A 15835-nucleotide genomic window follows, 5' to 3' on the forward strand; every position below is an offset into this window, starting at 1 on the left:
AATTTTTAAAATGGCAAGTTTGTTTTACTACTAATAATATCTTGCTCTGTAGACAGAATATTTAGAATGTTAAGGCTGCCAAAATTTTTAACCGAACATTCTTCTCACCTGTGAGATACCTAAATTACACCTACGAGGTGGATGTACCCCAGACTCAATTTTTAGCTTTCCTCGTTTCTCTGTACATCTTTTCTCTCAGAAAATGCAGCATCTCTCTTGGCTGCTAATCTTTCCTCTGTCTGAAAGACTATCTAATATATAATCCAGCCCTCACCTTCCCAATCACCAATCTCATATTTCCAGCTATACAAGACCTCTCCCTTTGGATTGTCTACTACCTCAAACTAACTTGCTAAAAATGAAATCCATATCCTGATACTATCTCTTTCCTAAACTTCTTCAACTTTTATCAATCCATCCATTCTTTCAACTAATATTTATTAAACACATAGTATCTGGCCTCACACAATTATTGGAAGCCTCCAAGTCAGACTCAATAACACCTTCTGTCTGTCAACCAAGAAAGAGACACATCAAGATAGAAACACCTTTTTTTTTAAGTAATATGCTCAGTTGACCTTTATTCCATTTCTGATCTATCACTGGTGCTGATCCCTAAATATCAATTTATTTTATACTCTCATATTTCCTCCTTATCAAATTGTCTCCAAAGGACTTGGGAATAAACTGAAAATGAGAGGAAGATCCAGGATTATGATGAAAAGTGGATTTTTAGGAATAAAGTGAAAATATATCCAATATTCTATTTTATTTATTTAGTTTTTTTTTGAGAGACAGGGTCTCGCTCTGTGATGTCACCCATTTTGGAGTGCAGTGGCACAATCATGGTTCACTGCAGCCTCGAACCCCTGGACTCAAGGGATCCTCCCACCTCAGCTTCCCAAGTAGCAAGGACCATAGATATGTGCCACCAACCCAGCTAATTTTTAATTTTCTTCGTAGAAATGAGGTCTCACTATGTTACCTTCTCAAACTCCTGGACTCAACCAATCTTCCCAGCTCGGCCCCGCTGAGATTACAGGTGTGAGCCACCATGCCCAACCCCAATACTCTAATTTTTAAAAGTGTAATATTAATTATTGATTTTATTTTACTTACAGTTAAAAAATAATTTAGACACTGAATACATACAAAAATAATCTGTGATCAGTGTGTAAATAATTTTTTTAAAAAAAAAGTAAAAGGAGAGGTCCTGTACGTACCAACATTCAGCTAGGAAACACAACTGTACCATTATCTTTGATATCTCATCAATGACCCTTTATCCTCTAGTACCTCTTATTCCCTCCAAGGGTAAGCATTATCCTGAAACCCTGATTCTTATCTTTGCCTTGCTTTTCTTTATAGTTCAAAGACAGATATATGTCCCTATTTAATATGCTGTATAGTTTTGCTTACTTCTGAACTTAAATCATATTACACATATTACGTAGCTTGCTATTTTTGCTCAACATATGTTCCCAAATTTATTCATAATAATGAATGTAACTGTAGATCAATTTCTTGATGTACAGTATTAGTCCATCAGATAACTATGCTATATTTATCCATCTTTTATCAGTGTGTATTTCAGCTGTTTCCCATTTGAGGTAAAGGGGTATACAAAAAATACTGCTATGAACACTCTTCAGCATGACTGCAAATATTCATGACCAAGAATTTCTCCCAAGCAGTGTTTTTCAAACTACAGACTGCAATCTAGTAATGGGTCATTAAATCGATTTAGTTACAATAAGTGGCATTTTTTTAAACGGATTATAATACAATAGAAAATATCAAGGTAATAGGCACACATTCTTAGCAATGAAACTACGGTTATAGGAATAAACTTATAAAACAGACATGCTTCATAAATTATTTTCTAAATTTTTATCATGTTTAAGATTTTTATTGTATTTAAATATTAGTAAATTCACATTTGATATAAACATTTTCATATGTTTACCTTAATTATATGTAGTAAAAATAACTTATACAAAACTTACTTCATGTGTGTATAATGGGTCATGAAGTAAAATGTACTTCAGTGTGGGGATCATACTAACAAAAGTCTGAAGAACACTTCTCTGGATTATATCCACTTAAAAGTGAAATTGCTAAGTCAAAGACTATTTGCATTTCAAGAGTTTTCATTATTCTACCTCCATACCAACACTTAACTCTCAGGGTTGGAAATTTTTTTAAATCCAGTAAGTACTAATAGCATCTCAGTTTTTAACTTGTCTGTTCTATTTTAATTATTAGGCCATATCAAAATGTGCCTGACATCAATCAAATAACATAAAAATAGATGCATAAAAATGGCTCCTCCACAATTTACAATTAATTTTTCTACTCTCAGCTAAGTCTTATGCCCCTTTAAGACTGGACTTCCACCTCCTCAATAAAAGCTTCCCTTACTATCTCAGTATTTTGTAATTCTTGCCATTTCTAAATTTTTGTATTATCTATATTATACATTTGATACACAACAAACTACCTCGTGTTGCTAATAATCTATCTACTCATAATATCTCCCAAACTAGACTGTTAAGTGTTTACAGATGAAATTGACACTAAATAATAAATTCAATAATATAAGCATTAAAACTGTTTGTAAAATACCCATAAGCCTATCCTTTGAAGAAGAAATGACAAAATTTGAGCATATCTTGTCTATTCTGAAATTACTTAAACTCTAGGAAGAACCAAATGACAAGTTTTAAAAGGGTTTTCCCATTAAAGTAAACTAAACTTAACAGGCACTGACAATATAAATGATACCAATAGAGAGTCCTTTCATGAGAATTATTTAATAATTTAGATTTTAGCATTTGAGTGAACTTATAATAATAATTCAAAAGGACAAACACAGACTCAATCTGTAAATTAAAAAGCATAATAAAATAAAAAAATTGGTTAACCAAAATTATTATATTCCGATAATTAGTTTAATATTAAATTGCATAATATAGTTACTTATATCACAAAATCATTAAAGAAAATAAGTTAGATAAAGATTCTCTCCCAACACAAGAGCACTGATAATTAAACTCTAAAAGTGTAAAAGTTTGTATAAATCAACATATTTTCCTAATAAAATATACCCTCTATAAATAATGAAAGCACAGACATATACAGTTAAAGTTCATTTTAAAATTAAGCTTTATTAATATTTTGCAACAAATCTTTCTGAATAGAGGCAGGTAAATTCTTAATAGCCTGGCTTGAGTTAATATTAAAACAGCAAACAGAATTCAGAGGAACCATAAAGCAATAAGGGATGACAAGAGAGAGAATGTCTGGAACAAATAATTTGTTACAGATAAGCCATGAAATGAATGAATAATTCAAATAATGGTCAAGAGAAGTCTACAGAGTAACAAGAGAATAATAGTGAGTATGAAGCAGGCATAAAAATGGGTGGGGGGTAGGAAAGGGGCATAAGGCCCAAACTCTATTAAGCAATACTTGAGCATAGTTAATTTATTATTTATACTGACCTATTTTCAAAATGGACATGAAACTTTTAACAAAAAACAAACAAAGCAGTAATCAAACCACAATAACTAAAGCAATGATAAGTGGAGAAAAAGGAAGGGATAAAAGAAGTAATTGCAATTATGAAACAAAACTTCTGAGCTTCCTAGAAGGTAAGGAAAAAATGAAATATAATGTTAAAGAGCAATTATCATCTAATTAAATACAATTTACTAGGTTATCATAAGTCATGCTATCAAAGCACAATACTAGAAGGGAAATGTATTACATTATTTTATAACAGCGACAAAGCTAAAACATAGTCTTACCCAAAAAAAGGCAATTCTTTATACTAATAATTATTAGATTGCACCCTACGAAAGTTTTTCTGCAACCAGCTAAAAAAAAACTGTGTGTGTGTGTAACTTTCTGGTAATTTCACTAGATACAGAAGTAAGAGTTAAATAAGCTGAAGGATTTGTCATTCTAATTCTTACTCTATCTCATAGCTATAAATCTTGAAAATTAGGAGCTATTTAATATTTTTCAGTGGAACAACAACAATTCAATGGAGGGGGCTTCTGGTTTCCAGTCCAGCATGTAAGGAACTTGGCAGTCATCTTTCTCATTTACACAATAAGAAAAAAACGCTGAACAAACTGAAAATCAACAACTCTTTTCAGATCCATCAGAGAATTGAGACTATCCAGCAAACCAACGCTCCCAAAATTGAAGAGACAGACATGAAAATAGAGAGAATAACAACTTAATGGAACAGATGCCCAGGAGAAAAAACTTCCACAGGAGCCAGCACCAGGGTGGAAAAACTTATTCTGTAATTAATGATTTACTGGAAGATCAATATGGACAAGTCTGAGAGTTTAAAACTCAAGGATGGCCCAGTCATGCTCGGGGGAAGGGGGCAAACAGTACTCAGAGAAACCATAAAACAGTAAGAGGTGACACATTTTCATAAGTTTAACCTACTGGACCCCTGTCATGTTGTCACAGGGAAGATCACACAATAATTCCTTCCTGTTTCCAGTATGTGGAGGGAGAAAGTAACCATCTTTAAACACACTCAGAGTATTCTTTTCTTCTTACCAAGGCCTGCCATCAAGAAAAACTATTTTACCAGAGGCCAGACTCATGGGGTTTTACCTGAGCCTAACTAACCAACTTGGAAAAGGGAAATACCCAACTCTAGCACCTTCTAGCCTTCCTGACTCTCCTAAGAGGGTAAGGGGAGGGTGGAAACAAACAAACAAAAAACTAAGAAGCACTTTTGAAGGTCACAGTCCAGAAGCACAGCTCACCATGAAAAAAACCCAAACATAACACTACAGACCTCTTCCTCTCCTCCCCCAACACCCCACCACCACATCAATGGGGCTATTGTATAATTAATAGGTCTGACCAAACAAAGCAGTTTAAATAGCAACTATTAAATTAAATTGCCTCTGTAGGTAGCTAACTGTAACCTAACAATATGTAAACACAACCCTACTTGAGAGTATATTTTTGTATAGTAGCCGAGTCTCAGCCAATCACAGCAGCCAAGCATTCAGCCAATCACAAGTGCAAATTGCCAAAACATGTCCAAATAAGGCAAACACCAAACTGTAACCAATCTGGCTATTTCTGTGTGTCACTTCCATTGTCTGGCTGTACATAGTCCCAGCCCACACTGCGGAGCAGAGCTCTATGAACCACTTTTGGTCCTGAGTGTTACCCAATTCGTGAATTTTTTTTCAGCTCAATTAAACTCCATTGAATTTAATTTGTCTAAGGTTTTTCTTTTTAAGAAAACTGAATTATGCATATCAAGGATATCTATAAAATCTCTACAAAAATTCAAATAAAAGACATGGATACCAGAGTTTTGCCTCTAACTCATACCACAGCGAACAGTGGAGACAGCCTAATATCTAGCCAGATAAACATAAAACCTATTTACCCCAGCTGTTTTTACCCATTCGGTTAATTTTATATGTCAGTTTGGCTAGGCTACCCATGGTACACACGTTCTTATCTAACACCAGTCTAGATGTTATTGTGAAAGTATTCTTTAGATGTGGTTAACATTTAAATTAATGGACTTTGAGAAAAGCAGATTACCCTTCATAATGTGGGCTGGCCTCATCCAATCAGTTGAAGGCCCCAAGAAAATACTATGATCCCCAGAGGAGGAAGAAATTCTACCTCCAGGCTACCTTAGGATTTGCAATGTAACATAAACTGTTCCCTAGGTCTCCATTCTGCCAGGCTGCCCTGCAGAGTTACTTGCCAGCCCACGATTGCGTGAGCTATTACTTAAAACAAATCAGTCCATCAATCAATCCATCCCACTATCTCCCCACCCCATAATGTCACATTTCTTCATTCCTTTCCATTACTTTGTCAGAATTCAATGATCTCTTAAAATTTCATATGCCATCCCTGTTGTATTGCTTTCTAAAATTCATTTTAAAACTTCATGACTGCTAAATGTAATGTCTTTTTCAAAAACCCACTTCATTTTTTGCAGCATTTTACAACAATGACAACATTTTGCTTCTTGAAACTCTCTTTTCTCAATTCATGAGATACTGCATTGTACTCTCTCCTTACTTCTATAAAGTCTTTTCACCTCTTTCACTACAATTTTTCCTTCCACATTAAAAATATCAGTAAATATCTTGTTCTCAAAATTCTCACTGCTTAAAGTCTTCCCTCTAACTAAACTATTAAATACCCACATCTCCAGGTCAAAACTCCTTCCCAAGTATCAGATTCATGCTTCCAACAGTTTGCTAAAAATCTCTAAATGGAATTCCTATCAGCATCTCAAACACAAACTTTCTAAGAGGAGCTCAAAAACTTACCTTCAAAACAATTTATACTTCCTGAAAATAAGCCTATTTTTGATAATAACGCCACTGTTCTCCTGGTTTCTCTAAGCTGAAAACCTAAGAGTCATTTTCAAAATTACTATCAAGTCCTTATGGTTCCATTTACATACCTTTAATTCCTGCCAACCTAATAATTCAGGTCCATGTCAGTGGACCTGACTATGAAATAACTATTAATAATTACGTACTTGGTATACAGTCGTCTGTATGAGGCTAAAGAGTGGATGAAAGAGAAATAGACTCTGCCCTTATAGAAACTACAAAGTAGTGTAGGAGAATATGGCAATTTCCACCTTACTTCTACCATCACATAATCATCAAAGAGATTTAAAAAGCGTTAAAGGCAAGAAATGTAACTGAATATTCTACAACACCATCACAGGATAATATATACATTTAATACATTATCTTGTTGAACCTAACTGAAAATATACTTTGTAGAAAGTTATAATCATCATTGTACAAAAATGAAATGATTAATCCTAAGAAATTTGGGTCCCTACAAAGCAAATAATTTCTATTATGAGAGTTTAATATGTTATATATAAGCTATGTGATTCCACTCAAAAGATAAATAATGAAACAATGCCTACTCAAGGATGCAGAAGTAGACAAAGAATTTAGCAAAGAAAAGGGGAAAATATATTTTCATTTACAAAAGGCAACATTTTCTAAGGGTGTGCTACGGTTATCCAAAGCTGGTAAACCAAACAGCATTCACTAAAGCATTGCAAACTTAATGCCTAAGGATATTAAAGATTTTCCTTCTCTAACAGAATAGAGGTGTAATTGAGGAAGGGACCGCTAAACTTGTATCTGCATTTTCTCAAATCGCCTGAATCTTGGGGTGGCCAAATTTTTTTCCAGTGAAATGTCAATACAAATGATGTCTGCCATGTCTGGCTCATAAGGTTGTACTTGTCAAGCAGCTTAGCCTAATCCAATTAATATACCAGGCACATGACAACATTTACCTATTTTAGAGTACATTCTAAGGTTGTTTGATACTTGGGTGGTAAATACAAATGTTTCTTTCCAGAACAAATTTACTAAAATGTTATTCTTAACATTTTATCATCATAGTACCAATTATGACATTTTCTATAAGAAAAACTCAACTTTGGAAAACGTGTAAATTTCAAATTTCTAAGTTTATTGGAATCAATATTCCTTTTTAGAAAGAACAGATGGAAATGTAGGGAATGGAACTTTTAGTCTTTTCATAAAACAACTTTATAACAATAACTGATCCTAGATCAAAGTTCTCATGAAACTTTAATTGGTTAGAAAGGAAAATAAATTCAAAAGTCAAAAGAACATGGTTGCCAAAAAGGTACCTCCCAAGAAAAATTATAATTTATTTACTCCGTAATGAGCTTGAGTATAAAATGAATTTAAATATTATATAACGATATTAGCCACTCTTAAATTTCTTTCACTTCTTTTTTGAAATGTTTATATATTGAAAATTGTTCCAGGAAGCATGACCACATGCACTTTTGCAGTGATTACATACTGATTATATAATCACACATAATTTTACATATTACATATACATATAATTATATGTAATTGTATAATTTACTGATTATACATAAAAGATAGGACTGCACTTGATATAGTTTGAATATCTGTCCCTGCCCAAATCTCACATTGAATTGTAATCCCCAAAGCTGAAAGTGGGGACTGGTGAGGGGTGTTTGGGTCATGAGGGTGGATCCCTCATGGCTTGGTGCTGATTTTGCATAGGGAGTGAGTTTTCATGAGCCCTCGTTGTTTAAAAGTGTGTGGCATACACCCAGTAATGGGATGGCTGGGTCAAATGGTTATTCTAGTTCTAGATCCCTGATGAATCGCCACATTATGGCACATGTATACATATGTAACAAACCTGCACGTTGTGCACATGTACCCTAGAACTTAAAGTATAAAATATATATATATATCAAAATTTAAAAAATTTTTAAAAAGTCTGTGGCACCTCCCTCACCATGCCCTGTCTCTCTCTCTTGCTCCTGCTATAACCATATGAAGTGTCACATGCTTTGCCTTCTGACATGAGGCCTTCCCAGAAGCAGATGTTGCTATGCATCCTGTACTGTCTGCAGAAGCATAAGCCAATAAAACCTCTTTCTTATTAATTACCCAGTTTCAAGTATTTATTTGTAACAGTGGAAGAACAGCCTAATATAGTACTAACACAAAAATACAAGTTTTAAGTGTAAATAATATGATCCCAATTTTTATCTTTTCTACAAATAAAACCATCTGAAAATTTACAAGTTTCAGAAGTAAATGATAACTGCTAATAATGTCAAAATTCAACAAAATAAAGAATAATAGCTAGATACTATTATAAAACTGTAACATTAGATAAAGAGTTATAATCTATTAATTCAGAAAACAAAAGGGTACAAGCGAAGTATTAATGATGAAGAATAATCTTACTAGCGACTTCAAAATAGTAATGCTTTAATATAAGGACCCTGATATTCTCAATAAACACTATTGCAAAAAAATAAAAATAACTTTGAAGATCTGCTACCCAAAACAAATATAGTTAATTTAAATATTTTTATTATAACACCAACCTGTTCAAATTCTTGTATTTTGGCATCCTTGACTTGCAGAATTTCTAGAACTTTTCTGTCTTTAGCTTCAGATTTCTGTTTTTCTCTAGATACAAAATATAGAGAGTTTATTAGTCATAACTGGTAGCTAATACTTTAAATTTTCATATCCCAAATATTAATATCACTTTAAAATATAGAAAATTAAATCATCTTGAGTTGACCGTATGGCAAGTGACAGCAACTTACAACTGCTGAAAACTAAGACAACTTCATATTAAAAGAACAGTTTCATTTCCAGATTTAGGCATATGATAAAAATTACATAAAACATAGTTTAACCTTGATTGCAATAACCATAATGTCATCGCTTTGAAAATAATTACAATTAAGTAAACATGTTCTTGTTAATTTAAGCTTTCATATACACAATTATATTAAGGATAAAATTTACCATTTTTTAAGAGTCTCAAAAGAGAGAGTGACAAGAGATTTACTTACAGTCGATACCCTATAACTAGAATTTTTTGATTTCTGACACCTGCCTATACATTTCTAGTCTCTGAGAATACTATTAACTAAACTAAATGGTAGTTGTACAATCAAAGCATAGTTCTCTGGGAAACAGAAAATCACAATACTTGTAAAGAATGACTATCTTCTAAAACAAATATACCTTTTAAACAAATATAGCTTTATAAAGGCAAAGGAAGAAAAGGGAAAGGAAGGAACAAAGGTCTGAAGAGACTGTATAATCAGGCTGACACCAGTCAATTTATATTATAAATAAGGGGAAATTTATTGGACAGTGATTTACATTTTTTAAAAGGTCACAAATAAAACACATGGTATTCATAGAAAAACATAAACAATTAAACAGACAAATCTATATCTGTGAGAATCACAAATTAAACAAAAATAGAAAACTATAAATGGGGATGAAGCTACTATTTGCTGTCCCCCAGAGCCAGATGCAGGCTGAGGTGGAAAGGAGCTTGACTTCTGGGGTTAATAGGGAATACAAGTGCCTTACCCAGTATGCAGAAGCACAACCAGGCTCATTGTGTGGGATGGGAATGCTAACTCATGAAATGAAGCTGGAAAAAAGCTTCTGCCCATCCTTGCCTAGAACCAAGGCTTATATTAGAGTCTAGAAAGGCAAAAGTTTATAGATGTAGCTCCCCAATCAAGAGTTGAGCCAAAACACCCTGCAACTGAGGCTAGGTATAGCAAAACCTCTATAAAACCTATTTCAGGAAAGAGACTAGGGTGAGATTGACAATTTAGAGGCAACTATAAAATTTCTAGAAAAAAAGATAGGCATTAGTTAAGGACGTGGTGGTGGGGAAAGAGGAGGAAGTAAACAGTAACAATAACAGCAATCTTCCCTCTTGAGATATGACCCCAAACAAAAAAATTCAAAATACATGAACCCACATACACTGACATACTAGTTCAAGTCAAAAGATGCAATCCTCTAGAAAAAATAAAAATAACCAAATACAATGAAAAAGACTACAATAAGTAAGTTAAAGGTCCGTAAAGACAAAAGAATAACTAATGTTAAAAGTAAAGCTGAGAGATGAAACACAATCAGGTAGATGTAAAGAAGCTATTAAAATCTTGAAGATAAAAAATTATAATCACTGAAGTAAAAAACAACTAAATGGACTAAGCTCAAAACTAGACACAAAAAGAGATTAGTGAAATGAGGGATAGTAATAAGGGATTCATCCAGAACACTACACAGGAAAATAGTGAGATTAAAAACATGAAAACACAGTTGAGACAAGTTTCTTTGGGAAACTCCAACATATGCCTACAACATTCCAGAAGTAATAACTATGGGGATGAAAAATAAAGCAATATTCCAGGAGGTAACTGCTGGGAATATTTTAGAATTAAATAAAGTTCTCAGATTGAAGGAATACCTACCAGAATAAATAAAAGTCACATCTAATACATTAATCCATCACTCATTCAAGTATTTATTGCACATTTATTATATAACAGTCATTGGACTAGGGACTAGAGATATTGGAGGGAACAAAATAAACCAAGTTGCTGCCTTCATGGAATTAACATTTCAGTACATAGATAATGAAGATAAATAATACATAGTATGTCAAATTGCTATCAGTATAATGACAATAAATTAGGGTAACGAAGAAAGGAATTCCCAGTCCTAGAGAAGCTGGGAGTGAAACGAATGTTGTTGTTATTTTATATAGAATAGTTAACATGTAACTCTCCTTAAAAGTAATATTATATTTGAGGAGAGATCTAAAGGAAGGAAGGAAGAGTCATGAAGACCCTAGGGAAAAGTTTTCCAAGTCAAGTCATGGAACTAGTAGCAAGAGCAAAGACACAAGAGCAAGAGCGATTGGCATATTCAAAGAACAGCATGGAAGTACACACATTTATAGTAAAGTAGATAAGGAAATGGTAGCTAAGAACAGAGAAATCACTGGGGAAAAAATAATATGTGGCCTTCTAGGCCCTGTGAAATTTGGATCTGAAGTGAAATGGGAAGGCAATGAGCAGAGAAATAACATATAACATTCTAAGAGTATCAATGGCTGGTGGGTTGAGGACAGACCTTAAGGGTCAAGGGAGAAAGCAAAAAGACAAGTTAGAAAGCAAATGAAACAGCCAGGTAAAAAAGAAAGGTGAATTGTACAGGATAGGCAGATGCAGTGGCATTGAGAAGTGATTAAATTTTGGATATTTTTAAGGTAGAGCTAACAGGATTTCTTGATAGAAAAGTGAGGAATGTCTCCCAAGCTTTTGCCTACACAACTGGAAGAATGGAGCGGACATTATCTGAGACACAGAGAAGGAGTTTGGTGGACACAAGGATTTCAAATGTGGGCATACTAAGTTTGAGATGCCTAATCAACATCCAAGAGGAGTAGGCAGTTGAATTAAAAAGTCTGGAATCAGTAAAAAAGTTAAGGCTGGAGATACAACTTTAGGAGTCATCCAAATACAGTAGTTCCCCCTTACCCTCAGTTTCACTTTCCATGGCTTCAGTTACCAGCAGCCAACTGTGATCCAAAAATATTAAATGATAAGTTCCAGAAATAAACAATCCATAAGCTTTAAATTGCAGTGCTGTTCTGAATGCATGAAAAAACTTGCACTGTCCAACTCCCAACTTATGTAGGAGGACATGAATCATCTCTTTGTCGAAAGTATCCATGCTATAAACACTACCTGCCTATTACCGTGTAGGAAAAAACGTAGTGTACATAGGGTTCAGTGCTATCCATGGTTTCAAGTAGCCGTTGGGAGGCTTGGAACATATCCCCCATGGATAAGGCAGACTACTGCATTTTTAAGACCATAAGGGTAGATAAGTTCACCTAGGGAGTGATTTTGCATAAAGAAGTATGAAGATTCAGTCCTGGAGCATTTCAACATTTATAGATTAGTAAGATAAGGAAAAAACATCACATGAAACTAAGAAGGATAAGCCAGTAATTTAAGAGAATAAAGAGAAAGAGCTAAGTGAATAGAATTTAGTAGAAAGGAATGATCAAGTATATCAAATGCTGCAAACACACTAAAGACTGAGAAATGACTGTTGGATTTAGCAATATTAATGTATTAGTCTGTTTTCACACTGCTGATAAAGACATACCCGAGACTGGGAAGAAAAAGAGGTTTACTTGGACTTACAGTTCAACATGGCTGGGGAGGCCTCAGAATCATGGCAGGAGGTGAAAGGTACTTCTTACACATGGCAGCGGCAAGAGAAAATGAGGAAGATGCAAAAGCGGAAACCCCTGATAAAACCATCAGATCTCCCTTGCTTTCATATACCATGATATTCACTACCACGAGAACAGTACAGGGGAAACCACCCCCATGGTTCAAATTATTACCCACTAGGTCCTTTCCATAACACATTGGGAATTATGGGAGTACAACTGAAGATGAGATTTGGGTGGAGACACAGAGCCTAACCATACCAATTAAGGTCAGTAGTGATATCTTGAGGAGAACTATTTTAGAAGGATGGTGATTACAAAGCCTAATTAGAGTGAGTTCAAGTGAGAAAGAAAAACACAGAAATACTGAAAAGTACTCTTCAGAGAAATTTTGCACACAGAGGAGCAGAGAAATGGCAAAATAGTTCAAGGGAAATATGAGATCACAAGAGTTTGTTTTTGTTTTTGTTTTTTTTAAACATGGGAGATAAGACAGCCTGTGTGTATGCTGACAGGAATGATCCAGGGCAGTGAGAGACACTGATAATGCAGGACAGAAAAGAGAACTGCAGTCCAACATCTTTGAATCCTTGAGGCTTGAAGCGTACATATAGTTTGTTCGGCCTTAGGTAAATATAAACAGTTCTTCCAAAGAAATAAAAAGAGAGAATATGAGAACAGATTCAGATATGTTGGTAGATACAGTTATGGGAAGGAATAAAAGCTCCCTTCTAAGAGTTTCCATTTTCTCAATGGTATATGAAAGCAAGGGTATCCAACAGCTGAAAGTAAGAATGGGAAAAGAAGTGTTGGAAGTTGAGAAAAGAGAAAACAAAACATTCTAGGATACTAAGACAGTAAGTGGGCCAGGAAAAAATAGAATGATGAACAGGCAGTACTGAGGACCACTTAAAATTAGTGGTCATAAATTTATACAAGATCATTGTCATCATGGTTCAAGGTCTTTCTCAAGCCAAGTTTAGCCCTTTGGATGTAGGCACACAAAAGGCGGAGAATTGGAATAAACCACATTGGAAATTTTGCAAACATGCATATTATGATGATTTATTTTTACCATTTGCACTTTATCTTGCTGTATTATTTTGTTGTCTACTTACCATACATTAATAGTACATTTAATACATAATTGCAATCCATTATGTACAACTAGGCCTTCTTTTGTTTCTTATATTAATAATAAAATATAATGTACTTTCAGAAACTGATGAATTTCTGCCCCTTTTTATTTTATGTTTTGGCATTGCCTATCGATATATCTGCCATTTTATATTTTAGTGTGTTTTTATTGATTTATACAACTATTTTATGTTAAAATATATGCACTTTACCTATAATTTGTCACTAATATATTATCTCAAATTACCACTTGAATGTTTAGCTTATCATTATAAAATCAGAAGTACTGCAAAAGAATACTAAATCTATTAGAGGTATATACATTAGGAGGAAAATAACAGGATCCCAAAAGTTAGGGCATGATAGGATTTACCCAGGGACAAAGACCCAGATCATGAAAGTCAAAGCATTAACTATAGTCAGATAGTTCCTTTGTAAGTTCTTTTCCAGATATACCGTGAATCTATTTTTAACTGTCCAGGAATTAGTTTAATTTATAGGGTTACAAAGGAATATAAATCATTCCATATAAAGACATATGCACCCATATATTCACTGCAGCACTGTTTACAATAGCAAAGACATGGAATCAACATAAATGCCCATCAGTGATGGACTGGATAAAGAAAATGTGGTACATATACACTGTGGAATACTACAAAGCTATAAAAAAGAACAAGATCATGTCCTTTGCAGGGACAGGGATGGAGCTGAAGGTCATTATCCTCAGAAAAGTAATGCAGGTAGAGAAAATCAAATATTGCATGTGCAACATGTTCTCGCCTACAAGCGGGAGCTAAATGATGAGAACCCATGGCTGCACAGAGGGGAACAACACACACTGGGTCCTATCAGAGAGTGCAGGGTGGGAGGAGGTAAAAGATCAGGAAAAATAGCTAATGGGTACTAGGCTTAATAAGTGGGTGATAAAATAATTTGTATAACAAACTCCCATGACACAAGTTTACCTTTAAAGTTTACCTAAAAAACATTTAACTACATTACAAACCTACACATGTACCCCTAAACTTAAATGTTTTAAAAAAAAACTGTACGGTTAGTCTTTATAATCCCCTCTTCTATAATAAACTTAAGATCCCCACTAATGTCCAAATAAATTCTGGTGGTCCTTTTAAATGAGATACGGATAATACTAGATTATGTGACACCAAACCCAAACAAAAGCATTATTACAGCTTCCAAATGAGCTTGATACTAGGCTAATTATCTCCTATGACACAAGTATGTACACATACTCACAGTCTAACTAGTGGTTAGGTTGCCAGAGCACTAGCATCATCATCACCCAGGTTAGAAATGCATGTTCTTCAGCCCAATCCAGATGCACTGAATCAAGAACTGTAAGAGTGGGGGCCCAGCAATCTGTGTTTAACAAGGTGCTATGGACTGAAGGTTTGTGTCTCCTCAAAATTCATATATTGAGGCCCTAATAACCAATGTCATAGTATTTGGAGGTAGGCCTATGAAAGGCAGTTAGGGTCATGAGGATTACTCCTTCATGAATGGGAGTAGCACCTTAATGAGAGGGGACACTAGAGAGAAGATCTCTCTGTGTCATATGAGGATACAACAAAAAGGCAGCCATCTACAAAGAGCCCTCACCAGAAACCACATTGGCTGGCATTTTAATTTTGTACTTCCCAGCTCCTGAGACCATGAGAATAAATGTTTGTTATTTAAGCCACCCAGGATTCTGTTTTAGCAGCCAGAACTGACTAAGACACAAGATCTCAAGCGATTCTGATGCACACTAAAGTGTGAGAGTCACCAAAATAACAATAACACCCTTCCCAGTAGATTAATCTGAGTGACATAATATTGAAAAAATGGGTTATAAGTGCCATATAAAATAAAAACTTCAAAAATATACCTGAATGGTATATCTTATAATCAAAAACCTCCAAAATTGACTAATATGTTATAATTTTGAAATTGAAAGATAATCAAAACTCAAAATATGGCAATTTGTCTAGCAGCTCCTCCGGGTGGTATGAGATGTCTAACATTTTCATAACAGGAAAAT

The 15835-nt window shown here is 34.3% G+C and overlaps 1 protein-coding gene across 11 annotated transcripts in view; it reads right to left on the bottom strand.

Annotated features, from left to right (window-relative positions):
* The window catches only part of CNTLN (centlein), a 478854-nt gene that overhangs the window by 258878 nt on the left and 204141 nt on the right, over positions 1-15835 (bottom strand). For 9 of the 11 annotated variants that reach the window (XM_063787952.1, XM_009456357.3, XM_016960656.3 and 6 more), the window contains exon 3: positions 8963-9047. The exons of the other annotated variants lie outside the window; for them this stretch is intronic. In XM_063787952.1, the coding sequence (XP_063644022.1) occupies positions 8963-9047 (85 nt within the window). The remainder of the gene's footprint in view (positions 1-8962; positions 9048-15835) is intronic. 11 annotated transcript variants of the gene reach the window in all.

The sequence above is a fragment of the Pan troglodytes genome, chromosome 11 (genome assembly GCF_028858775.2).
Source record: "Pan troglodytes isolate AG18354 chromosome 11, NHGRI_mPanTro3-v2.0_pri, whole genome shotgun sequence".
Lineage (NCBI taxonomy): Eukaryota > Metazoa > Chordata > Mammalia > Primates > Hominidae > Pan > Pan troglodytes.